Source organism: Carlito syrichta, unplaced genomic scaffold, assembly GCF_000164805.1.
Source record: "Carlito syrichta isolate Samal-C Ts95f unplaced genomic scaffold, Tarsius_syrichta-2.0.1 Scaffold316004, whole genome shotgun sequence".
NCBI classification, from domain to species: domain Eukaryota; kingdom Metazoa; phylum Chordata; class Mammalia; order Primates; family Tarsiidae; genus Carlito; species Carlito syrichta.
Genome location: NW_007260100.1, coordinates 709461 through 737094, shown reverse-complemented (window position 1 = coordinate 737094; position 27634 = coordinate 709461). Strand labels below are relative to the sequence as shown.

The window sequence follows — 27634 nt, the reverse complement described above, 5'->3', positions numbered from 1 at the left end:
TTAGACTACACAAAGCCCTAAATCAGAAAATGAAATCAGATAAACTAAGGGATGGGAGAGAATTAACTAAAGCAATGACTGAGGACACATTAGGAATATTTTGGTATTCCAAAGTACTTTTGAAACAATAGGGATTAAAGCTCCTATAAGGCTAACAAGAAGGGCAAAGGTCTCAGGCCTTGGGGGTGTGGTAGAATAAGGCTTGGGTCTGACTTGGTCCAGAAGTTTCCTAGATAGATTTTGCCCAAATAGTTTGCCATTGCCACCTGAAGAAAATTCTAAAAGATGTATTTCAGGCAGAAAGTTAATTCCAGATGGATGATTGAAAATGCAAAAAAAGGAATAAAGAGCAATATGTGGGTAAGTATAAATGAATACTAACTGAATGAAAATAATTATCCTCTTGTTTTGTTCTATGGTAGGCAATGTAAGACTCTAACATCAATATGGTATGCCTTTCTACAGAAAAACAATTATTGCATGGCCTTACTTACATGTGGAATTTTAAAAAGTCAAACTCATAGAAGTAGAGAGTGGAATGGTGGTTGCCAGGGGATGGGGCAGAAGATAGGGAGATGCCAGTCAAAGAGTATGAAGTTTCAGTTAGAAAGGATCAGTAAGTTCTGGAGGTCTATTGTACAGCATGGTGACTATGGTAAATAATACTGTACAGCATACCTGAAAGTTGATAAGAGAATAGATCTAAAATGTTTTTACCAGAGAAACATAAGTGAGGTGATAAATATATTAATTGGCTTGATTTAATCATTTCACAATGCATATATATCAAAATACACTGTACAGCCTAAATATATACAATTTTTATTTGTCAATTATACTTTAATAAAGCTGGAAAAAATATTGCAGGCCTTTCTAACTAGCTTTATACTTCAGTAGAATTTAAAAATGAGTCATGATAGTAAATTATGTTGCTAACAGATATACATGAATAGGTATTTATTTGTTTTAGACTATCTAATAATATGTGGATATTATATATATTCATATATACATTATATATACTGTAACCTTTGCTATATTTAAAAAGCATCTTTGCTAAGGAGTCCAGTAGTAAAACTATATCCATATTCACTGTTTAACATATTGAGGTAAAATGCACTGATGTCATACATATTTCCACACCTATCAAAGCACACAAAACACCTATGAATATATGAATATCTACACGGTCAAGAATGAAGGACCAAGTTTGATGTATTTTTTCTCACCACTCTTCTAAGTTAAAAATTCCTTTAACATCAGTGAAAGTAAAAACACATTGCTTGAAGCATCTGTAGTCCCAGGATGCTCCTAGAAAATTAGTAGTTGTTAGCTATTGCTGAACTCTACATCTTGGCGTGACCAAAATATATACAGTATGAGAGTTACATTATAACATATGGAGGCATTACATTTCAAGAAGATTTTGAATCAACCAAATGTATTCCAGAAATGGAATGAAAGAGAAAAAGAGGCCCTTCTGTAGTGCCTAAATAATTGTGAAAACACACAGTAGAGGAAAATGTAAGAAAACAGAAAGAGGCTGCTTATTTCCTTTCAAACAGAAACCAAATTGGTGAGGCAGTTCTCACCATTTTATTTATATATCGAATTGCTCACAAATCATGATGTCACCCACCAGGAAGCAATGCATCAGGAGGAGTGAAACAGTGCAACAACCCCAAAGAAGGAGGGGGGAGAGGTACAGCAGAATGATAAAGAGGTATCATCAGCTCATAAAATCCAAATGGTTTTATGGATAAATATTGTATCAAAGCATTCCATGAAAATCAGAAACTAGTTTCAGAAACTGTCTACAGGCCAAACAAAAAGATGCCTATAACAAAGATCTTGCATTTGGTGAACTGAAACTTGGCATTCCTTGAATATCAGAGAATTAGGGAAAGGTTTCTTTTCCCTACCACATTTGTGAGGCAAGCAACTAGCTTATTCTCCCTCTCAAAAAACAACAAAGACATGACAACAAACAAATAAAACCTGGCATATGATCCTGCTTTCCATTTAAATAATTTTTTTTTCTTTAAGACATACTGTCTGAGTACATTTTTGAGATGGCCACTCAACAATACAGACTTTTGGTTTTACTTCAGTATGTAAATATCAATTAGTCCTCAGTTATTTTGTCTTTAAAAGACCATATCCTTCTGAAGAAATGTTAGCTACTTAAGTTCAGGACACATGACACATTTTCCTAAGGTTATACTTACTTGATTTTAAAAGGCAAAATCCATATATTTTCTTATAATTATTCTTATTTTGTTTCCTTAGGGTCTTAAAATGAGAAAGAGGATGAGGGAGTATAGGCTGAAAACTGCACTGCACCCCCACCCCACTTCCACCAGGGAAGAGAGAGGTATCTTTTGGGGGTTTCATCTACTGTCATGGTTACTCAAGTGAAAATGGATACTTTCAACATGCTTTAGCCACAGGAGCTTACAGGATTACTTAAAAGTACAGGCTGCATGTGAATGTACTGTAGGGGAAGGAGTGTGGTAATATTTAAAGCTTAATATTCATCTCTATTGCTTGATCTTGATTTCCCCTCAAAATAAGATCAGATAGCCCTTAGAACAAAGCTATATTGACTCTTTGAGTGAAGAAAATGAGATGCAAAGAACAGTATAACAAGACCAAACAACATAATGGATTCTGGTGATGCTAGATAGAGCTCTGACTCAGAACCAGTTGCTTCAAACAAGTAAAGGATCTTTTTAAAACACTGAGGGAGACACAGGGAAGGCAGTTTCATATACCATATTGAAGTTCAGTAGAACAAGGTCGGTTAAGCACTCTGTCCTGAGACATACACTTTTCATTTTCAATTGTTTTCAAATAAAAAGAGAGAAATCCCCTTTTCAAGTTGGATTGTTTAAATGCACCTACAGCTACTCCTGTCTAGCAAAGGCTAGCCAAGCTCTCCCTACTGATGCATTTTAAAAAAGGTTCAATTGGCAAAAGAAAGCAAGTGCAAAGGGTTTTTAACAAAAGAGGACTAGAGGGAACACATTTTCCTTTCACAAAAATACTGTTCTAGAAAATCAGACACGGTAGCAACTCAACCAAGAATGTGTAGATATTGGTGAGATAAACAGGATATGTGAAAAACTTCTTCAACTTCAAACACTCAATTGCATAAAATTATTAGCTTAAAAACTGGGGTAGAGATTACATTATAAAAATAAAGGACTAAACAGCCAAACAAAACAAGCTATTATGACTTTCAGATACAACACAGCCTCACCCAACATACTCTGAGAATGCAGTTGTCGTTTACCATAGAAGCACACAGATCTGAAAAGATCCTACTGGACCCTGTACAATCCTCAGCAGGGCTATGCCTGAATCTTCTCAGACCTATAAACATTCATCCTGTTTAATGATGCTCCAAATAATTCCTGGCAACCTTGTCTAGGACTCAGCAAATAGAAAAGGCTACATTAAATTCAGGAGCTCTGAAACACCTACTCTGACAAAGAGTTTTTTTTCCCTTTTTAAAATAATACATATTTAAAGTAGATTCTAGTACTGGTTCAAACGAATAAAGTAGATTCTAGTACTGGTTCAAACTAACCACCCATAGTTAATTGCACATTTAAAATGATAATTATTTTTTGATTCCCAAATGAGTCATACCATTATATTTCGAACTATTATGAAATAGCATATGAGACCCACCGTTGATTTAGATGGAAATGAAATATTCTAAGGTTAGGCTTTAATGTTTTTCTAATATCATTATAATAAAGGCATATATGCTCTGCTAACATATGTTTTATTTTCCATTTTTTCCCCATGAACTAGTCAAGATACCATATATTTTATAGATTGTTCATGAGTAAAGCGTATAACTGAGGACTGAGGATTGACTATTCATAAAGAAACATAGACATTTTCAAGATATATATGTATATATAATATGTGAAAATATGAAATCTTTGTTATATGCTGCATACGGTCCTGTGTGAGTGTACATATACTCATGTGGGACTACAGGCAGCAAGAGCTATTATTTCTTACAGAAGATGCACACACCAGAGAGGGAGAAAGGCTGATAGTTAATAACCTCTTAAGTAGGTTAATGGTGCTGAGTTATCAGACAACAATACTATGATTAGGGTGTGTCACCTCTGCTCAGAACACTGGGAGCACTCAATAAATACCTGTAGAATTAAATTAAAAATCACTGAAAGGTTTTCATCCATAATAATCCTTTTGCACATTTAGTGTAACAATAGATTTTGTCCAGATTCTGAAGCCGTCCAGGGGCTCAGGTATTCAATGTGGGTGGAACAAATATAATTTTTCAAAAAGTCATTAGAGATTCAGTTGGGTTCAGTGCAGTTTGTTGGTTCTGTGAATCTGTTAGGTGTAATTACTGACATGAATCTAAGCACATTTGACTGAGAAAAGAGCCAAAATAATTGCAATGTTGGTATATAGCAGCTGTTATTCATTTGATATTTTTCTGTAATAAGAATTAGAACATTAAGATATGGAGTCAAAGCATGTTTCTAATAAATGATGTGGCCACCTACAATGTGATTTGGTTATTTCTTATGTAGTTAATTTTACTGTTTTCACTCACCTGCTCCAATATTTTCATAGATTTCTGCCTAGTAAAGATGCATAAGGCATACATGGCAACAAGCATATATTGTAGAGAAAAGCCAAATTTGTAACTGCCAGCGTTACTCATCTTCTACATAGGAATTGATGAAATCTTGTTAAATGTTCAGCACACTGAAGACAGCTCTTACAGTTTTGCAAATCTGAGTTTCTACATTTAGAATGCAAGAACTCTTAATGAGATCTAAAGTATATTACCTATCTTGTTTCACATATTTATTTTTGTCTCTCATTTAAAAGAATATTTTTAGTAGATGTAGAAATTTGCTTTACTGCTAAGGCAGATAGAATGAGAGCTTAGTACTTATTTCCAATGAACTGATGCCAGAAATGTAATTATTTTAGCATGAGGTCAGGAAAAAAAATTACTAGTGATAAGTGACTCAAATAGGCTACAGGAAAAAATAACTAGAAACTTCAGTTAATCTAGAGGGTATTCTGGAAAGAGTAGAGATTAAGCAATGCATGTTCTGATACCAGTGTACACTGATTACTGATGCTTTAAATAATGACCCAGAGACAGTAACAAAATTATAATGATCTACCAGTAAATATATATTGTGTGCTGGCTATATGTCCAAAATTATACTTAAGCCTCATATGCTGTACACTTTTACTTGTGTAAAATGTAAAGTCAAAAATCTTGGGAAGAGGGGTTAGAGATGGTTGAGAGGATGAGAGGAGGGATGTCCACTAATTGAGTTCAGAAAGGTTACAGATGATAAAGACTAATGCACAAATGGCTTTCTATATAATTATAAAATCAGATTAATCAAAACACTTCTTCCCCTAGGCTAGGCAACCAAGATTTTATTGTGATGATTATTGCCATCAATAGTTTTCTTTGATATGTTCACTGAAATAACTATTATTATTAAAAGGATAACAACATTTAACAGTAATATTAAGCACTAACCATGTACCAGGCAAGTGCTAAGAGATTTGCTTGTATCCTCTCATTTAGTTCTTATGAAAATTCTATGAGGTAGATGCTGTTCTTTTCCCCGTCTTATAGGTGAAGAAACTGAAGATCAGAGAGGTTATGGGAATTGCCCAAGGATACATTGTGTAGCGGGCAGGGGCAGGATTTGAATTCAGATTTGTTTGGCTCCAAAGGAAAGGGGGTTGAGCTCATTTCAACCACAGGCTAAACCAATGATGGAAAGATCTGTCAGATAACATGTCATTGGAGGTCAGCAGATTCAACCAGCAGAGTGTGATTTATCATTTGGTGATTGCTATTAATACAATGGGAGCTCCTCCTCTTTGCATCTCAATGCCTTAACCAAGTGCTTAAACTTACACATTCAGCAAATGTTTATTGAACGAATGGCAGCAGTGTGGCATGATGTTGCCTTAACATACACCTGAAGATGTTTCATTAAAATAACAAAGTCTCAGATTTATTCTAAACACTATATCATGCTAAAAGCTCCAAAGACCTGGGTAGATCTTTACTGTACTGAATAATTTTATTTGGGAAAATAAACCCCTAATGTCCACTGAAAAAATAAGTCTAGAGAACAAAGAGAAGAAGTTCTGACTTTGAATAAACACAGATGTCTTGAAATGTGTGCTAAGGTGGGAAGCAAGGTATTTTAAGTATAACATCAGCCAGATATTCTTTTTCTCTTCATAGATAAGGCTTTACTAGGTCAGCAATTCTCTTCTAGTTCCACCAAACATATGAACTTGTTTAACTCTGCACTAGCATCTGTGAGCTGTTCATTAGCACTTTAGGAATATGCTGGAATGATGGTACTTATACTGTCTCAGTAATTTATATTATGGGGGTACTTTAATACTACTTGGATCAACTCCATTATTTGTGGGTTTTCTAATCTATAATTTGGTTACTATAATTTAATGTCTGGGGCATGACATTAAGAAACATAGAATGACCTATTCAGATTGAAATGACAAAACATAAAATGAATTTTTTCACTTGTAAGATGTAATTATTTTAAAACTTGGAAAACAGAGAAAAAACAAAATTGCTATCAACCACTTCTGATAGTTTAAATGTTTAGGTTTTTCAGCAAAATTTGCTAAACCACTATAGAGACTGATTTATCATCAAATCTGACTAAGGTACCTCATTCTTTATCATCATACTAGAAGTAAATAGGCAATTCTAATTTCCATGTAATTTTATATGAGGAGGAGCAACACAGTTCTTGATTAAATAATATTTGCATAAGAATCACACTAATAGTTTGCAATTTCAAAACACTCATTTTTAATGTTTTTTTCCTATTGCTTCTTCCAAGTCCTTGCAGTTAATGTGCTGACTTCCATAAACGCGAAAAGAGATTTATTTACAACTATTTGGTAAGCTTTCTTTACCTACCTACATAATTAATTAATCATTTTTAGTGGTCCCTAAGTCAATTGTCATCTATATCAATATCACCAAAGGTTGGAGAACACAGATTATACCAAGTACTTTACATAGTCTGCATACTGTTGCACACATTTTAGAGTACATTTATTGATTTAGCATATTTTTTGCTGCATTTAAATTAGCTTTCTCAATTTTGCATTTAAATAAATGGCGTATTACTGTGCATGCTCTAATTATAATTATTTGGGAAATGGTGCAATAAATGTTGGTTGGATGAATGAAATAACCTAATATGCCAAAAGACATCAATATATAATTATCTATTGGTAAAACTGTGCTGTTCTTTAAAAAAGAAGTCTCTTACCCATCAGTCAATCTGTTGCTAGCAACTTCCAACTGCCTTTTAAAAAATCTCTTACATGAAATTTTTCCTTCCTGTTACCAACCTTCTTAAACTGCCACAGGTTGAAACTCCTTTGAAGAGAGAATCAGGTATGAGCTAACTCCTTTTTCATCACCTTACACTGTTCTCTTCCAGTTGCGGCCTCCTTGTAGTCACCTCTCCTTTCTTGTGTTTCTGGCTTACTCCTCGGTAATCCTTGAACGAATCCCCATATAATAACCTTAGCTCTCCTACCTCATCATGCTACAACTCCTGTCTGACTTTGAAAGCTCTTCGCAGTCTGGCTCCATCCTACCTGTCCAATAGTTTTCCAAATCAAACCCTCCTCTAAAATGACAACAGAAAATATTGCCTGAATATGTAACTATCTATCAGAGACTGACCATAGATCAAAAGACATCAATATATAATTGATAAGTAGACAGAGTATAAATAACACCAGTCTCTGGTTTTATAGATGAGGAAACAAGAGACACGGAAAGATGAAATGCCTTGTCAGAGATTACATGACTAGTAAACTATGAAGCTGGGACTTGAACTTAGGATCCATCCTCTTAATAATTTTGATGTATTTTCCTTTGGGTTATTAAACATATCCTATATAAGGCCTGCTGGCTTATGTGCTGATGTGCAATACTACTGATGTTAGCACATTTTACTTAAATAGTTTATTTAGCCTCTGTTCAGTCAAATGGACCTATACTTCAGGGTCCAGCTCAACTGATATGTCCAGAGACTGTCTTTAGCCTTCTCCATGAAACTTTATGTCATTTTACCAGATCTCACTAATTCCCCCCTTTAGATAGTTCTATACAGCAAATAATCTCTATTACATATCAGTACATGGTTTACTGATTGCTGGTTCAGCTTTATTTCATCTCCCTGACAAAAATGAAAACTTCTTAAGGGTGAAGACTATTTCTTGGGCGTTTTCCAGATTCTTCAACGAGCACAAAATAACTTTCATCATCATCAGCACTAAGTGTATTCTAGGCTCTGTGTTATGTAATGTACTTAATTATCTCATTTAATCATCACTAAAACTATAGGAGGTAAATGTCATTATCCTATCCTACAGATGAAGTAACTGAAAGATGGAGAGATAAAGAAACAGAACTAGGCTGTAAGGCTAGGTAGCAGAGCTAAGACTATCTCCATTTTTAAACACACAGATTTCAATAACTTTTTAGTTATGCGACTTAATGTTTACAAATTCACTGTCTCTTTAACATTGAATCATGTCTATTTTCTCCTTTACAATTAAAATGCCAGTATCTTATCATGGTCTTTGCCTTCTGATCTCCAATTCTTTCAAAATGGAGTCTTGGTATATGGTATTTTTTTAAGGATTTAAACTGAAAGATATAATTCTCTGGCTACTTGGTTTTCATGATATCTTTACTTAATTCTGAGCTCACTTGATCACATCTAGATTACAAAAATAATCTTCTGTTTGCTTTATCCTATTATTCCTCAGAATAATTAAATTCTAAAATATTTCTCCTTGATGAATGTATATAATTTTGCACACCAGATAAATATACCTCACTCTTGCTACCTAGTAGAGATTTTTTTTTTTTAAAGACGTGTGTGGGGGTATTTGCCATTTTGCCAAGTTGATATGAAACAGAAACTTTACAGAAAGAGTTCCTGTCTTTTTAAAGTTGTTTGTAATTTCCAATGTGCCTTACCTTACCCAAGAGACTCTTTAACACTTTCATTACAGGCAAGATCCTCTGGTTCCAATGATATGTATCTCTAGTCACACATGTATCAAAAGCCTATACACTTTATACAATATATATCACAATGGCAATGAAATGTTCTATATCATCTCTCTTTCAGTAGAAGATTACAGTATTCTAATTGGATACATTTAAAGTTCCATAAATCACTTTCACTCATATCTTCTATAGGTTTTCATACCCCATGGAGTCACTTTGATGTCTCTATCATGCTTCCCCCAGCTCTCAGAATACCTACAATTGCCTTCCAACTAGTCAACAACAGCATCTTTCATAAGACACTGGCTAAGAAACTCAGACGCTAAGCTCCATCTAGACACCCAATTCTATTCTTATTCTTTCTTTTCTGCATCTTTATAACTTCTTAAATGAGACAACACACTTCCAGTGGAAGGATCTCTTTTTGAAACATATTCATAAGTACTAAGATACATATACGCCAAGTATAAAGTAGTATTACATTAAATAATAGTAAAAATATCTTTATAAAGAATGGGCCACAAATCAAGAAGTTAAAGGCACAGTTTACTATGTGACTGATCTATAAATAGAGCTACAGGACTAACACATAAAAGATAAATCCTATTTAAGAATGAGTCTTTCATGTTCAAATTACTCAGCTGAGCTTATGCAAAATAAGTTATTTGGATATTGATCCTATGGCTTCAATGACATTTGAAGAGGTAATTAACCAAATCTTGGCAAATGAAAATACAGACTATAGGTATAGTCAAAAGAATCCCTTTCTTTTTTTCTGTTATAGGTATATTTTTAGGAAAATAGTGAAAGATTGATAAATACTTAGAAGAGGTGTGTGGGAGAAAGATTATGTTCTTGGCACAAAAATGGATAGGCTCCATCTTTAACTGACTGCCCTTTACACTGCTCACCCCAGATAAATCTCAAAGTGTGGGCTGAGTACTCGTAGGGGGCTCCCAAGACCATTTCAGGGGATCTACGAGGTCAGAACTATTTTCATAATAATATGAACACTTCTTTGTCTTTTTTCTTTCTCATTCTTTCATGAGTGTATAGTGTAGTTTTCTATAAGTTACATAACAAATGATATTATATTAGATTTAATGCAAAAGCAGGTATGAAAATCAGTCTATCTTTTATTAAGTCAGACTTTGAGAAATTTACAACACTGACATTTTCTCTTCTCACTAATTTTTTTGTTGAGAAAATATAGCTACTTTTTTTTTTTTTTGAGTTGGAGTCTCCCTCTGTTGCCCAGACTGGAGTGCAGTGGCACATTCCTGGCTACTGCAGCCTCAACCTGCTGGGCTCTTGCGATACTTCCGCCTCAGCCTTCCAAGTAGCTGGAACTATAGGTGCACGCTACCACGCCCTGCTAATTTTTTATTTATTGTAGAAACAAGGTCTCGCCAAGTTGCCCAGGCTGGTCTTGAACCTGTGGGCTCGGGTAATCCACTCGCCTTGGTCTCCCAAAGTGCTGGGATTACAGGCTGAGCCACCGAGCCTGGTCAATATAGCTACTTTTCATTAAAATGTTATTTACTTTAACATGTAATAGTCTTACTACTGTTATTTTAGTTAAATCAATTAACAATTTTAAAATTGTCTCAGTTTTAATTCTAATATGATAAATGCTAATATAAACAATCTACATAGACAAAAAGTATTTGGGGTTCTCAATAATTTTTTAGTGTAAATGGGTTCTGAGGTCATCAGCCTCAGAACCTCTGATTTATACTTTACCCTGTTGATCTCATTCAAACTTGTATGCCATAGATTTAGTTGTGTAATTAATTAAGAGAAAGTTATTCTACAATATTTATCTTAGAAAAAATAATAATAATTAAGAGGAGGTCATACAGGAGTGGGATGGGCCCCTTGTCCAATATGATGGGTATCCGTATTTTAAAAATACCATATGCACATGCACACAGGGAGAATGCCATGTGCAGATTAAAGTTATGCTGCCATAAGCCAAGAAACTACCAGAAGCTAGGAGAGAAGCCTGGCATAGATCCTGCCCTAGAGTCTCCAAAAGGAACATAGCCCTGCTGAAACCTTAATCTTCTAGCCGCCAAAACTGTGAGACCATATATATCTGTTCTAAGCCACCCAGTTTGTGGCATTCTGCTATGGTAGCCCTAGCAAATTACTACACCCTAACTTTAGTCTTTAAATAAAAACCCATGATCCCCAAGTCTATATGTCTAGTTCAGATCTCTTTTCTGAGTTTCACTTATACAATGGTTTCTGTCTTTATAAGGCATCTGAAAACTAAACATGTTCAAAATTACACTAATCATTGTAACCCTCCTGACCAAATCTGCTCTATTTCTGAAATTTCTTTTTCTGTGAAGGGTACCACCTTCCTTAATGGCTCCCTTCCTTGATTCACACACCCAATCAATCATCAGGGTCTGTCAGTTTCACCTTTTAACACTGTTTTGTGATGGTTAATTTTATGTCAACTTGACTGGGCCACGTTGCCCAGATATTTGGTCAAATATTATTCTGGATGTTTCTGTGAGGGTGCTTTTGGATGAGATTAACATTCAAATCAGTGGACTTCAAATAAAGCAGTTTGAACTCCATAGTATGGGTAGGCCTTTTCCAAACAGCTGAAGGCCTAAATAGAACAAAAAGAGTGAATTTCCCAAGCAAGGGGGGATTCTGCAGCAGACGGTTTTCAGACAAGAACTGCAACACTGGATTTCCCCTGAATCTCCAGCTTGCTGTTCTACCTTGCAAACTTGCCAGCCTCTATAACTACTTGAGCCAATTCCTTAAAAGACCTATCTCTCTCTCTTTCTCTCCTTCCCCACATATATGTATATATTCTATTGGTTCTTTTTCTCAAGAGAACTCTGACCAATACACCTCTTACTGCTCACTTCTCTAACCTTACTCTCACTGCATCAGTTCAGGCCACCATCATCTCTTCTCATAGCCTCTGTTGTCTTGGGCCCTTCTCCTTCCAATGAATTCTTTCTGCTTTTGTCAAAATGATCACAAAAGGAAGCTCACAATCTGTCCCTTCTCTCTTCCAGACTTTTCTCTTTCACCCACATAAGGGAGCTAACTTTCAGCATTTTTCTATTGACTACATTACCTTTTAAATGGTAATTTCCTATAAATACTTATTGCCATGCTGTGTTTTAGTACTTACCTCCTTCCTGACTGAGTGACCTTCAGTCAATACCAGTTTTCTTGATCCTAATTATGAGGTATGTTTGCTAAGTTATATTGATACTACTCTATTTAATTCAGCTGTTTATATAACTTTTATTCATCTCTTAAAATTATGTTGTATTTGTTTCTGGGTAGAAGAGATAAACTATAGTCAATTCTTAAAAATTTTAAAAGTATAAAGAAGAAACTTAAAGGCATAGATATCATTTTAGAAAATTAGCTATTAAGAGACATTACTGCAGAATACTTGATGATTATTATAATTAATATTTATAATAAAAACACATAATAATAATTAACTCTCATTATTGCCTGAGTTGAAATCTTGGTTCTATGTGGCTTTGGGCAATTTGCTTAACTTCTTTGTGCCTTTAATTTCTTTGTGCCTCAATGAGATAGTAGCACTTTCCTAATAGGGTTTTATGAGAATTAAATGGGCTCATAAATATAAAATTCTTAGAATAGCTCTTGGTTCTTGTTATATGAGGGAGACTCCCCTAAAACTCAGAGTTTATTTATAAAAAAATGTGTATTTATCTTATACATTTCAACTTCAGTCACCTTCAAAGTACTTTCCATTTGATGCAATACACCTATTGAGACACTTTTTCCACTGCTCAAAACAACTTTTTAACTCGTCAATTTTTGATACCTTTCAGTGCTTCTGCCATTTTTTGTTCCACTTCTTCCATATCAGCAAAATGTTCCCTTTGAGAACTTTTTTCATGAGGGGAAAAAATTGCTGCTTGGGGCAAATCAGGTGAATAGGGAGGATGGGGCATGGGGGCCATGCTGTTTTTGGTCAAAAACTGCTGAACACTCAGTGAGGTATGGGCAGGTGTGCTTGAAATCACTCATCATGAAATGGGCAAACACGTTGAAAGAATTCTCTGCCCCTCAAAAATTCACTGAAGCTGAACACAGCCTCTCACAACCACATTTGCTGGTACACTGGTGCTGATGTGTTCCTAGAACACTTACTTAGCCGGGGAAGCCTGTACTACAAGGGGCCCACCTTCCAAAAAACATAATTCTGTTTTTTTCTCGGAGTCCCCTCATATGTTAATAGTTGTTGTTAATTTTTTTTTTGATAGAGGCATGGGTGAGTGCAACAATTCTACAGCCAGACTACTTGGATTCTAATCTTGGTGCTAATTCATCCTTAATTTCTATGAGCCTCAGTTTACTATCTGTAAAATTAGATAATAATAGAGCTACCTCATAGAGATGTTGTGAGGATTGGCTTAAATAAAACATGTAAAAGTCTTAGCACAATGCTTGACATATGGTCAATATTATAAAGTGCTTGCAATTTTTACTACTGTTATCTTCAGTAACAATAGATGAAATCGATGGTCCACAGTAATCATACTATCTTGTATCTTGTTCAGATTTTGTTTGTTTTGTTCTTAAATTCTCTCTCAGGTCACAAAGTCTATGTATGCTTTTCATTCTTTAATTTTCAGTGTGCAGGTACGTGATACCAATCGCTTTCTTCTTTTGCTCTCTCTTCTTTAAAAACCAAACCAAACAACTCACCTATAATACACAATCATTCTTGCTAACTAAGAAAACAACTTTATACTACATGGACATACCAACATTTCGTACTTAGGCTCACAGCTAAGCAAGATGCTTCTCCCTATTTTATTCAATTTGTAGTAGTGCTGTCAATGTCAATTATGACTTGAAATGTTCAAGCCCCCAAGGAAGACTGCTAACTGTTGCTGCACTGTCAACAGTTTTTCACTTTACATCTCACACTCTTACCTCCCTACTGCCTCATCCAGAATACAATATACTATGGTAAAATAAATGAGGAAAAAAAAGACTACTTCAACAACATATCACCTTGCATTGGTTACCAAAAATCCTGAGTGCTCAGGGTAGGGTGATAAGAAATAAAGGTAGCAGCATGAGAAAAATTTGACACAAGTAATTAATAATATTGTGAATTTTCTACCAAAACACAATTATTTACTTTATAATTAAAAAAGTGTAATTATTTTTGTACCTGATGCATCTTTTTAAAAATTGGAAATATTTTCATACCTTTGTTTATATCAATGAGTTGTTTCTTTTTCTTCTGGCGTTCCAACTTTTCTTGTTCAGCTTTCTCTTTTGCAAGCTTCGCCCTCCTAGTCTTTTCTTCCATTTCTCTTCTCTTATTGTTTTCTTTCACTGCTTCCTGTACATATAAACAAAGATTTTTTTTTAAGTTTCTATTTCTTATATGATGGAAAAGTTGCATGGCCTTATTATATTTTTACTATTATTACTTTTATTTTTTGTAGAGATGGGGTCTCACTATATTGCCCAGGTTGGTCTCAAATTTCTGGCCTCAAGTGAACCTCCAAGCAATTCTTTCACCTCAGCCTCTCAAAACTGGAATTACAGGTGTGAGCCACTATACCTGGCAGGATTTAAATATTATATAAATATGTAGTTGAGGAAATTCAACCTGAGAACATGAGAAATAAATAAGCAGAGACAGAAAGGCATTTATAGTAGCCTTAAGATGCATGCACATAGTTTTGAGAGAGACAAATAACTAACTGTAAGATCTTTCTTCTTGAAAAAAAAAAATTTAGAAATAACGTAGTCGCCGGGTGTGGTAGCTTATGCTTGTAATCCCAGCACTTTGGGAGGTGAAGGCAAGAGGACTGCCTGAGCCCAGGGGTTCAAGACCAGTCAGGGCCACTTGGCGAGACCTTGCCTCTACAATAAATCAAAAAAATTAGCTGGGTGTGGTGGCACACGCCTGTAGTCCCAGCTACAGCTACTTGGAAAGCTGAGGCTGAAGGATCGCCTGAGCCCAGCAGGTTGAGGCTGTGGTAGCTGTGATCGTGTCATTGCATTCCAGCCTGGATGACAGAGTCAGATTCCAACTAAAAAAAAAAATGTCTTTAATTAGTCTTCAATTGCCATTATCTGAGGTACCAGCAAATTAGGGACATCAATGTTACAGATTTAACAATAAACATAATTTCTCTACTGTTGAAATATGAAATAGTTTTGATATATAATAAAAGGCTTAATATGGAAATATGGTTCAGCAAGAATTTTACTTTATTGTACTTTTTTATTATCTGCAAAACTGGTATTGAAAGGAACCCAACTCATAGAATTTTTGTGGGAAAAAAATGAGACATACATAGTCAATGCTTAGAACAGAGCCTGATGTGTTATAATCAAGAAGTGTTAGTCTATGATGGTGATAGTGGTGGTGTGGTAATGATTACATCGAAAGATGCAAGGCATGAAACAATCAGCAATATTATTATCACAGAAAATATGTCAATAGCAATAATATTATTGCTATTGAAATATATCAATAGCAATATTGCTATTGAAAATATATCAATAGCAATAATATTATCACAGAAAAGAGATACCTGCAAGGTTAATAGGTTTCTACATGTCAAGAGAGGTGGAAATGCTGAAACATATTTCAAGATATTGTCTGTTTTTATTTTGGATAGATTATTTGTGGAACTCAAGTGAATGAGTACATTCCAATAGATGGTATTAGAGAAAGTTGGTTTAATGTGATCAGCTGGAATAAATATATCAACCTCCTCTGAGTTCAGATAAGTCACTGATATAAAGACATATTAACTGCAAGTTCCTTCCATCAAGTTGCTCTGTATTTTTCCTATTATGATTGATTAGGTAGACTTCATAGCATGTACAAACTATTTCACAAAACTATTTTGTTCCAGAAACCCTAAAGAAAAAGACTCAATAACAAGAATACATCTACAAGGCTTTGCCTGGAGGAGTTTATACTGAAATATTTTTTTCTTCATGTTAAAAGACACAACAGTTTAAAATAGTCCTGAAAACACTTCCAAAAACTTTCTGACTTGCAAGAATTGATTTTCTCCTAAGAAATCTAAATGATTTTACCTTCACTGGTACCTCCCCCTTCTACTGTCCTTGTTAAACTAATAACCCCAGCAATAGGCTAAGAGCACAAACCTAACTTAAAGTCTACCACTTCATATAAACTGGTATATTAGAATCATAATTTTAGAGCAGGGTTTCTTAACCTCAGCACTACTACCATTTTAGACTAGATAATTATTTTTTGGGGGGGTGTCCTATATATTATTAGAATACAAAAGAAGTATTACTAGCCTCTACCCACTAGATGCCTGTAGCATCCCTGCCCAGTTGTCACAACCAAAAATGTCTCCAGAGATTGCCAACTGTCACCTGGAGAGCAAAAGTGTCCCAGGTTGAGAACTACTAACTTAGGGGGTTTCATTAAGATAATTTATTCACAAAAAAATTACACAGTGCCTATTCTGCTGAACAAAACTTCCTTTCACAGATGTGAAAACTGAGTTCTAAATGAGTTTAAATACTTGCCTAGGGTCACACACTTATGTAATTACAAGGTTTGGAAGAGAACCCATGTCTTTTCACTCCTGGTTTAGTGTTTGTTTTATTCTTCAAGGAAGAAAAGACATGTGGATGTGATACTAAAAGCACAAGCAACAACTACAAAAATAGACTTAAAAAGACTTCACCAAAATTAAAAACGTTTGTTCATAAAAAGACACTGTCAAGAAAGTGAGGAGGCAACCCACAGAATAGCAGAAAATATTTGCAAAACATATTTCTGATAAGAATATATAAAAAACATACTACTTAACAATAGAAAGACAACCCAATCAAAATGGGCAAAGAATTGAAATATATATTTCTCCAAAAAAGATAAATATATGATCAATAAGCACATAAAAAAGGTGCTCAACATCATTAATCACTAGGGAAATACAAATCAAAACTACAATGAAGTACCACTTCATATCCACTAGGATGGCTAGAATTTAAAAATAAAAGATATTGACAAATGAGGATGTGGAGCAACTGGAAATCTTGTACATTGCTGGTGTGAATGTAAAATGATGGTCATTTTGAAAAACAGCCTGGCAATCCCTTAAAATGCTAAACATAGAGTTACCATAGAGATGACTCAAAAATTTTACTAGTAGCATTATTTTATTAGCAGCACTATTTCTAACAGCAAAAAAGTAGAAACAACCCTAATGTCTATCAGATGAATGGATAAACAAAACAAAATGTGATATATATTCATAAAATTGAATATTTTTCAACCATAAAAAGAATAAAGTACTGATACATGTTGAAACATGTATGAACTTCAAAACCATTATGCTAAATGAAAGAAGCCAGACTCAGAAAGCCACATATTATATGATTCCGTTTATTCATAATGTCCTGAATAAGCAAATCCATAGAGACAGGGTGTAGATTAGTCGTTGTGGGGGGGGGGGAGGGAAGAAGGAAATGAGAAAAAAAACTGCTAAAGAACATGGGGTTTCCTCTGGGGGTGATGAAAATGTTCTGCAATTAGACAGTATTAATCGTTTTACAATCTTGTGAATATATTAAAAACAATTGAACTGTATATGTTAAAATGGTGAATTTTATGATATGTAAATTGTATCCCAATAAAATTAATACCATTTAAAATAGATGCCTGAGAAAGGCAGGATTGAAGTAAAATTTTAATACAGGAGGGCAAAAAAAGAGAAAGTGAAAAGGCATCACATATTCAGGCACTGATACTAATAAGTGCTGTGATCTTTGGTAAGTAACATGAGAAGAGGCAAGTAGCAGAGGAGAAAAGGGAGGCCAATGCTTGTGTATATTTTATTACTGGTCAAATCTCTGATCTGGTAAACAGTCACCAAGATCTCGGTGGACTCTTGTATTATCAATCTAAGGGGATCTTTAGCTGCTGAGAGCTGTCATGAAAGATCTTCACTATAAGTTGATTAGATGGGGGGACAAACAGCTGGAAACTTGCATTTGTATTCCTTTGTTGTTCTGATAATAACAGTCACTCTTTAATGGAAATCCATTATGTGCCAGGTGTTTTTAAAACATAATTTCTAATCATGAAACCTAACAATTGAATAAATGATGAAACTGAGGTTAGTTATTAAGTGACACGCCCAAGGCTACAAAATTATTTAAGTACCAGAAGCACCTAAGGTTGTTTGGCATTAGCATCTATGTTCATTTATACCACTAAGATGCCTCTCAAGTAGAGTTGCCAGATAAAATACAGGATGCTCTGTTAAACTGGAATTTCAGATAAACCATGAATAATTTCGTTAGTATAAGTATGTCCCATACAATATTTGGGACATAAACAGAAAAAAATTCAAGTAATGCTCGGGATACATTGCTGCTAAAAATTTATTTGCTATTTATCTGAAATTCAACTTTAACTGGGAATCCTACTTTTTAAAATTTTTGAGCTGGAGTCTCACTCTATAGCCCAGACTGGAGTGCAGTAGTACAAATCATGTCTCACTGCAGCCTTGGAATCCTGAGCTCGAGGCAATCCCTCTGCCTCAGCCTCCTGAGTAGCTGGGACCAGATGCATGGCCACCATGCGCAACTAATTTTTTAATTTTTTGAGGTCTTGCTATATTGCTTAGACTGGTCTCAAACTCCTAGGCTCAAGCAATCCTCCTGCCTTGGCCTCTCAAAGAGCTGAGATTATAGGCAGGAGTCACCGCACCTGGCCGGAATCCTACATTTTCATTTGATAAATCTGGCAGTCCTAGTCCCAAGACTGTGCTGATTTTTTAATAAGCATTCTTTGACAGACTAAGATAATATAATAAAGACGGTAGAAATAATTACCCATAAAATGCCCAATCTAAACCATATTTTGAGAACAGAAATGTTAATATAGATTATCGATAGGCATTATATTGTTCATTGACTTGAATCATGTTATACCTGTAGCATTCTCCATGTATTTCTTTGTTATTTCTTGAAAATATAGGGAAACTTAAAAATAACAGTTTATAAAAAAATCAAACTGATACAACTTGGGGTAGAAGAAAATAAAGCAATAGATTAAATTCCTATATGAGAAGAAGGCTTGCAACAGGTACTACTAAAACTATGCAGAAGCAGATCTAGCAAAGGCTGAAACAGACAAAGCCATCAGTTTGCATCTTAAATGTTTTAGGAACAGATTTAACTACAAAACAATCACACAATTTATGATGGCATGTGTAATCCTAAAGAGGCCAAAACAGAATTAAAAATAATTTCTGTGGCTTGGCATTAATAAGATAAATGGAAACATCTATAAAGGCATATATTTTTCAAGCAACACAGACTGGAGTAAGATTCTGGTCCTGATGTCACTAATTCTGTTTGTATGAAAAGGCCTCATGCTGAAAAGATTGCCATATTCTTCTTGGTATTTTTACTACCAGGCTCTCTGGTTTTAGGTAATTAAGGATGGGAAAATACATTCTTGCTTAAGTCTCTTTCCTTAAGAAAAATTTAAAAAGAGAAAGGGAAATCTTAAAGGTGATTTCATATCATTGGGCACAAGGGCACAAGGATGGGAACAGATCCTGGGCACTGCTAAAGGAGGAAGGGAGGGATGGAGGAAGGTACATGTACTCAACGATTCTAAAATTAAAAAGAGAAAATGGTTTAATATAAATAATCTTTGGTTTTCCTAAAAATGTAAAAGCTAGCAGGGAGAGAACTCTTTTGAGGGATGGGATGTTTTCTTATCATTCTAATTCTTACTAAACAAAAACCAAATAATCAAAAGAACAAAAGCAATAGGAGCAAATTAAGGTCAGGTTAATTGACTGATTCACCATACTTTATACTTGTCAAGCCTTACTAAACATTTTAAAACACTAACTCATGGGTACTTAAACATCATTCTCAAGTAAGCATCAATCATTTCTCAGGGTTGGAAATACCAACTGATTGGATTCTGTCATTGTACGGGAAAGTGTTTTGTTAAAAGGATGCTAATTGAAAAAGTGTTTTGGTAGTAACCTCACCAAGATAAGAAATATGTTTACAGAAAAAAGTCTTAGTTTTACTGGCATATCTATTTTTCAAGAGTCAGGAAAAAGTGAAAAAGGAGTAAAATATAACAGAAAATATGTCTAGGATTTACAACAAAATATTCACCAATCTAATTTTAAATCTTCCACTGAAATCTCTATTGCCTTGCTGAAAAATGTGAATAAATTAAAAATCTTATTTCCCTTGTTGTGCATAATTAACAAATGAGACCTATGGACTAAAAATGTCATATGCAAAAAAAAAAAAAAAAAAAGCCTCATGTAAATGCCAAGACTGCTCATTTATTCCAATTAAGCTTTAAGAAATGGACGAAACTGGTTCAGAAAATTCCAAGGAGCTCAGATGCCAGCCTCATTTATGTCAGGTCTACATGAAGCAAGCATCTTCCAATCTTGTAGTGCTCTTTGAAAACGAAACCCACCACTACCACCACTACCATCACAGCGAACAATTCCTTACTTGCATTGCCGCCAATGATTTACTGTTCCAGTTCTAACTGCAGAAGCACTTTATATGTGCTGTGACCTCACTGAAAGCTGAAGGTATAATTCAGGGACAGAGAAGTGAAACAATTAGCAGTATCGATCCTAGAGTCAGACAAATCCAAGCTCCATCATTTATCCTAAAAACTGTGTGATCTTGAACAAGCTAGTTAGTTCATGTCTTTGAGCTTTAGTTTCTACATCTGCAGAAAAAATACTTAAATCACAGAGTTGTGAAATTGATTAAGTGAAATAACCTTTATTTAAAACATTTAAGAAATGCCTGGTATGGAAGAAATGCTCATTATATGGTAGCTATGGTTATTATAAACACGTGTGAGCTTGAACAGTAAGAATTTGGTTACTGACAGACAAATGGTTGCATGTTTTCAATGACTTATTCTGCACAATCCCCTCCTTCTTTTTTGGGAAGTCATGAGGGCATGATCTATGACTGGAAATACACCATTCTGATACCATTCTGATACTTGTTAAGTACACAGAATATGATTTTTAACTGTACTATATTATTGGCATCTAAGGTAATTTTACAAATCCACATATATCTTTATCACTTGGCATTCATGACAAGACAAAAACCTAGAAGTTTATTCATTTTCTCTTTCGAGTCTTGGATCATTCTGGTTACCCACGTGGATATAGTTGGCAAGACTTTCAACTCATTACAGTATCAGAAGCTGTATGATAGTAGAGTCACATAATCATAAAAGAATGCCAATTAGAAAGGTCCTGGTGAACAAATTGGTAGCTTTGATGCCAGAGGCATACTGTGATCACACAGGAGTATTTCTTCATTCTTCAGGGATGTTGAAAGAATTCAAAAATGACACTGAGACAAATGATTTGGCAACAGTATAAAGAAGCCTGGTATATATTCAATTGAAAATAATTTTGTACACTATACAAGAGTCGTCAAGATATTATTTCTAATGAAAACTCAAGAAAATAGGTGAAATTCTCTTTACATTTTTATCTTGAACTCTTGCAGCATCTGATTCTTCCTTAGCTTTAGTTCAAATAGTGCTTTTAGAGTTTTTTAAAACATTCCTCTTTTATACTAGACATTTCAGAATTTTAAATTGTTTTTTAATCACTTCTTTTAAAAATAACATAGAACACTTAAAATTTATATTAAAGAACCCCTGACATGAATACTGTAAATTTCTAGCTTTCCTGGATAAGTATGATGATTCTAAGATTTCACTTTTAATGCATCTTGTTACAAGTTAAGAAAATTCCTCACCTATAATTTTATGTCCAGAGTCAAGACAATGGAAAAGTGGCTGCTTTATTTTGTTCGTTTCAAGTTGGGACCCATAATCCAAAATAAAGCAGCATACCATAGTGAACACAGGATGGGCTCAAGGGGCTTGATGATCCTGTTTAAATGTTAGCTCTTCTAGGGACAATAGTGTTTTATTCCCTTGGGCCATTTACTTAACTGCACTAACCTGCCTCTCCAGATCTGTGAAACAGTCTTGCCCAGTATAGGCATAATGACATTTAGATCAAGGCTACATTACATATGACGGTGGTACCATAAGATTATAATAGAGCTGAAAAATTCCTGTTGCCTAGTGACATCATGGCCATCATAATGTTGTAGCACGATGTATTACTCTCATGCTTGTGGTGATGCCAGTATAAACAAACCTACTTGTACTCCCAGTCCTATAAGCATATAGCACATACACTTAAGTATGGTATAATACTTGGTAATGATAATAAATGACTATGTTACTAGTTTGTGTATTTACTATACTATTTACTATTATTTTAGAGTGTACTACTGCTACTTATTAAAAAATGTTAACTATAAAAGAGCCTCAGGCAAGTATTCTGGAAGAAGACACTGTTATCAGAGATGACATCTCCATACATGTTCTTGCCCCTGAAGACCTTCCATGGGACAAGAAGTGGAGGTGGAAAACAGAGATATTGATGATCCTGACCCTGTGTAAGCCTAGGCTAATGTGTCTATGTCTTTGTTTTTAATTTAAAAAATTGAAAAATTTTTTTAAAGAAGAAAAAAGCTTATAGGATAAGGATAAAAATAAAGAAAATATCTTGGTACAGCTGTATGTACAATGTGTTTACATTTTAGGTAAAGTGTTATTAAAAAGGGTCAAAAAGTTTTAAAAATTAAAAGGTTTATAAAGAAAAAAAAGTTGGGCAACCCTCCTCAGGTCCCCTCCTGCGCTAGGAGCTTTTCTATTCTCTCAATAAATCCTGCTTTCTCAAACAAACAAAAAAAGAATTATGGAAAGCTTGGGTTAACTTATTATCGAAGAAAGAAAATTATTTTATAAATTTAGTGTAGCCTAAGTGTACAGTGTTTATGAAATCTACAGTAGTGTACAGTCATATCCTAGGCCTTCACATTCACTCACCACTCACTGACTGGCTCACCCAGAGCAATTTCTAGTCCTGCAAGTTCCATTCATGGTAAGTACCCTATACAAGTATACAATTCTAAAAAAAACTTTAATACCATATTTTTTACTGTAAAATTTCTAGGTTTAGATATGCTTAAGCAAATACCATAGTATTACAATTGCCCACAGTATTTAGTACAGTTACAAGCCTACAGTGTGTATCCTAAGAACAATAGACTATACCATATAGCCTTGATGTGTAGTAGGCTATACTATCTAGGTTTGTGTAAGTATACACTATGATATTCGCACAATGACAAAATCACAAAACAATGCATCCCTCAGACCGTATCCCTCTCATTAAGTCACATGTAACTGTACCTGTAGTTCATAGTATTGATTTGTGATTTATTGAGAAACCACATATAAAGCTATTAAGCACAGTGCCTGGCACATAAAAAACATTCAATAAATGGTGGTAGTTATTATTATTATTATTCCACTTTTGGGCAATACTAAGGTCCCATGCATTTCAGGGTCTATACTCCATTTTCTCCAACCCAGTAGATATGTGGGCATGCACACTGGAGGGAGGGAACAATACTTTTTGATATGGAAATCTTACAATGTCAGGCAAAAATATGGAGAAACAAAACACACACACACTTTCTTATCCACTAACTGTGAACAGACAATAGAACTTGTCTTCCTGCTCCATGAGAAAAAAGAAGAATGAACAATGGAGCATTTTAGGGGAAAATGCTTGATGTTAAGATACCATATTTGACAAATCTAGGAAATAAAAAATATCACAGACTAATTTGCTGCCTGGACTAATAAAGAAGCTCATGCATCATTTTACTCAGGGTTCAATATACCTTACTAGACTGTGGCATATCTGAGGGATGTGAGGTTCTTGAGGAAAGGTAGTAGATTTTAGGGGGGAGTTCTGCATATCCCTGAGAAGATAAAATACAAGCAGGGGAGCAAAAAAACTCAGAATTATTTTTTTTTTTTGGAGGGCAGACCCCTTGTAGTACAGATTTCTCCCACTAGGTTAATGTTCTAGGAACTCATTGGCATCAGTGTACCAGTTAACGTTGTTAAGAGAGGCTGCATTTGGCTTCAGTGGTCTTTTTCTTGGAGACTTTTTCAATGCATTTGCCCATTCTGTGATGAGTGTTTTATGCGAACAACTTGCCCACACTGTGCTGAGTGTTCAGCAGCTTTTGACCAAAAAATGGCATGACTCCCCGTGCCCCACCCTCCCTCTTCACTTTCTTACCCCAAGCAACTTTTCTTTGTTTCCTCAGATTTTAAAAAAAGTCCTTAAGAGGAAACATTTTGCCGATGTGGAAGAGGTTAAACAAAAAGTGGCTGAAGCACTGAAAGGCACCAAAGTTGACTAGATCAAAAACTGTTTTGAGCAGTGGAAAAAGCAACTCTATAGGTGTACTGCATCTAGTGGAGAGTATTTTGAAGATGACTGCAGTGTAAACACGTAAGAATAAATACACATTTTTTAATAAATAAATTCAGGTTTTTTTGGGTCTCCCTTTGTACACAGTTCAAGAAAAGGAAATTTGATTTGGAAATTAGGAAATTGGAAATTATCTTGTATTTCTTTAGTGAGCATTTGTCTCAAAAAGGGGGATTCACTTTGTTTGCCTAAAGGTTTATGGAGGAACCAGAATAATTAGCCCACACTCATTTCTCCTCTACTCCAGGCCTTGCTAAGCTTTCTTAGGCTTTTCCCATTTTTACCCACAGAAGGTTGTCAGCTCTGCTGGAAAACCTTTACTGAGGGATTTCAGATAGTAGATAAGATGAATGGAAGAAACTTTTTGCTTGTTGGTGGGATTCTCATTTCATTCTAGTTATAACAGGAGGCAAAATAGGTAGGGATGGAGAGGTTGTCCAGAACAGTGAACTAGGGTTATAGCAGCTGTTTTGTTTCCCTGCCCCAAAGATGTCCTGAGCATAACAATGACAAGGAAAGGCAATTCCATATGTGACAACTTTTCATCATTTTACAAAAAGGTTCTTTTTTTCTTTTTCAAAATTTTCCTTCCTTCTCTTTGACTCTCCTTCATATAGTTACGCAACACATTCTTTCCTTGAATTATTCTGGCTGCTAGTGACACTTTTGCAATTTGCTGCACTTGCCTGCAACTAAGGAGAAAAGAGTTGTTAAGAAACACAGATCCTGGCTGGATGCAGTGGTGCATGCCTATAATCCCAGCACTGTAGGCGGCCTAGGTGAGAGGAATGCCTGAGGCAAGCCTGGGCAACTTGATGCGATCTCATCTCTAAAATAAATAAATAAATAAATGAATAAATGAATGAATGAATGAATGAATGAATAAATAAGCTTGGCATGGTCGCATGTGCCTGTAGTTCCAGCTACTTGGAAGGCTGAGATGGAAGGATCAACTGAGCCCAGCAGGTCGAGGTTGCAGTGGCCGTGAGCATGCCACTGCACTCCAGCCTGAGCATTTGGAAACTCCGTGAGACTCCGACTCAAAACAAAAACTAAAACAAAAAACACACAGATCCCAATATATGTTACTACTAACTGATATGTAACTTGGGCTGAGGTCCTTATTTGTTAGAAAGAGTAGGTAAGGCCGGGCTCGGTGGCTTAGCCTATAATCCCGGCACTTTGGGAGGCCACCATGAGTGGATTGCCTGAGCCCGTGGGTTTGAGACCAGTCTGGGCAACTTGGCAAGACTTCATCTCTACAATAAATAAAACATTAGCCGGGCATGGTAGCGCATGCCTGTAGTCCTGGCTACTTGGAAGGCTGAGGCAGAAGGATCGTCTGAGCCCAGCAGGTCAATACTGGGGTGGCCATGAACGTGCCACTGCACTCCAGCCTGGGTGATGGAGTAAGACTCTGACTCAAAAAAAAAAAAAAAAAAAATCCTAAAGAATACCAAAGGTAAGTCAGATCTTTTTCATTCCCATTTTCGAATGATCACATCAGGTTACAAATGGGAAGAAATAATGTGAACCAAGATGAGTTTCTCAGTATTTGAACAAAGAATTGAACCACCAGATCATTAGAGGAAAAAAAAAAACCTACATTAAGATGGTGGCAATGATTCATTAGAATTTGCAATTGCAACTGAGGACAAATTAAGGCTTTTCGTTAAAGAAAGGAAGGAGTCTACTCTCTAATTAACATCAAACAACATTAGATATTCCTTTTCTATAGTTTCACTATGTTTAAAGGGCATATTGGATTGAAGGAGTCATGACAAATACTCAGGGCAAAGAATTTTCAGCTGCAGCAACTAGACCTTTGAAGACTTCATCAGCACTATAATACTGCTAAACATTTTTTTCCCAGAGATTTCCACTTATTATGGTACAAGTGACCTTTAAAGTTCTTCTTATGAAAGATCTCATAAATACTTCATCAACCAATCAACTACGATTGCAACAGAGAAGTATAACTTCCTTCCTCACTGGGGTAATTGAAATCTTGATTAGCTTGCTCAAGTAGTTAGGTGCCTCAGTAATAGACACTGAACAAATGTATTGATACTGGAGTTAGATGGGGATTAAAGTCATGCTTATTAACCTATGTAAATATGGTATGAATCATAGATGTATAATGGGTCATAGGTAACCTCAAATCAAACAAAACAGAAATGTTCTCCTGTCTTTGATTCCTGAGGTACTATGTTCCTTCTTTCCTGTAGACAGCATTGCTCTCTCTCTCTGTCTCCTTTCTAGATTATACTTTCCTCTCTCACCCTTTAATTTTCACCTTCCCCCAAAAGTCTGTCTTCATTTCTGTCCCTTTCTCTTTTTCTCTGTCTCTTGTTAGATAATCCATCTATTCCTACTTATAGTTGAAAAAAAACAAAACAAAAAACAAAACAGTGCTTCCAATATCCTACAGAACTTTTCATGATCTGAACCCCTCACTATCTCTCTGGCCTCACCTCCTCCTCAGTCATTCTGATCCAGCCCCATTGACCTTTTAATTTCCCATTTTCACACTTGTGTTCTCCTCTGCTTTTGAATATCTCCATCAAGTCTCTGCTTAAATGTCTCCTTATATGTGAACCTCCCTTTAACAAAATAACCCCCTAACAACCTTCCCAGCTCCCTCTTCCCTACCGTTGTCTTTATAACATAAAAGGTCAAAACCTAGTTAAACTTCAGATACTCTTCCCATTTTCTAAGAATTAGCAGCTGGAGTTAGCTGATTTACATAATAATAGTTTTCAGTCTGGGAGTTTTCAAAACATTAAATTACCAGGAACATCTCTACACATAGTTCCCTATAAACCTCATATTTCTTTATTGTGGAAAATCATAGCAGCCTTGAAGAAAATATTATCCACCTTCAAATGGTAAGTTTCTTTCTAATCATCTATAGGTTATGGTTCACTAACATCTGCATTTATTTTCTTAAAAATGCCAATGTTTAGTGTTTCAGAGGCCTGGTATCCATGAAATTTGTCACACTGACACAACTCAATATTCTGCTGAGAAAATTCACTTGTGTAGAGATTAGTGTTTACATCGAGCCTCCAAG

General features: G+C 35.2%; 1 protein-coding gene across 1 annotated transcript in view; it reads right to left on the bottom strand.

Moving 5' to 3' along the window:
* Window positions 1–27634, bottom strand: part of DIAPH2 (diaphanous related formin 2) — a 650570-nt gene that overhangs the window by 184969 nt on the left and 437967 nt on the right. Inside the window, exon 20 of the mRNA XM_021706787.1 lies at window positions 14360–14495. Coding sequence (XP_021562462.1) covers window positions 14360–14495 — 136 coding nt within the window. The remainder of the gene's footprint in view (window positions 1–14359; window positions 14496–27634) is intronic.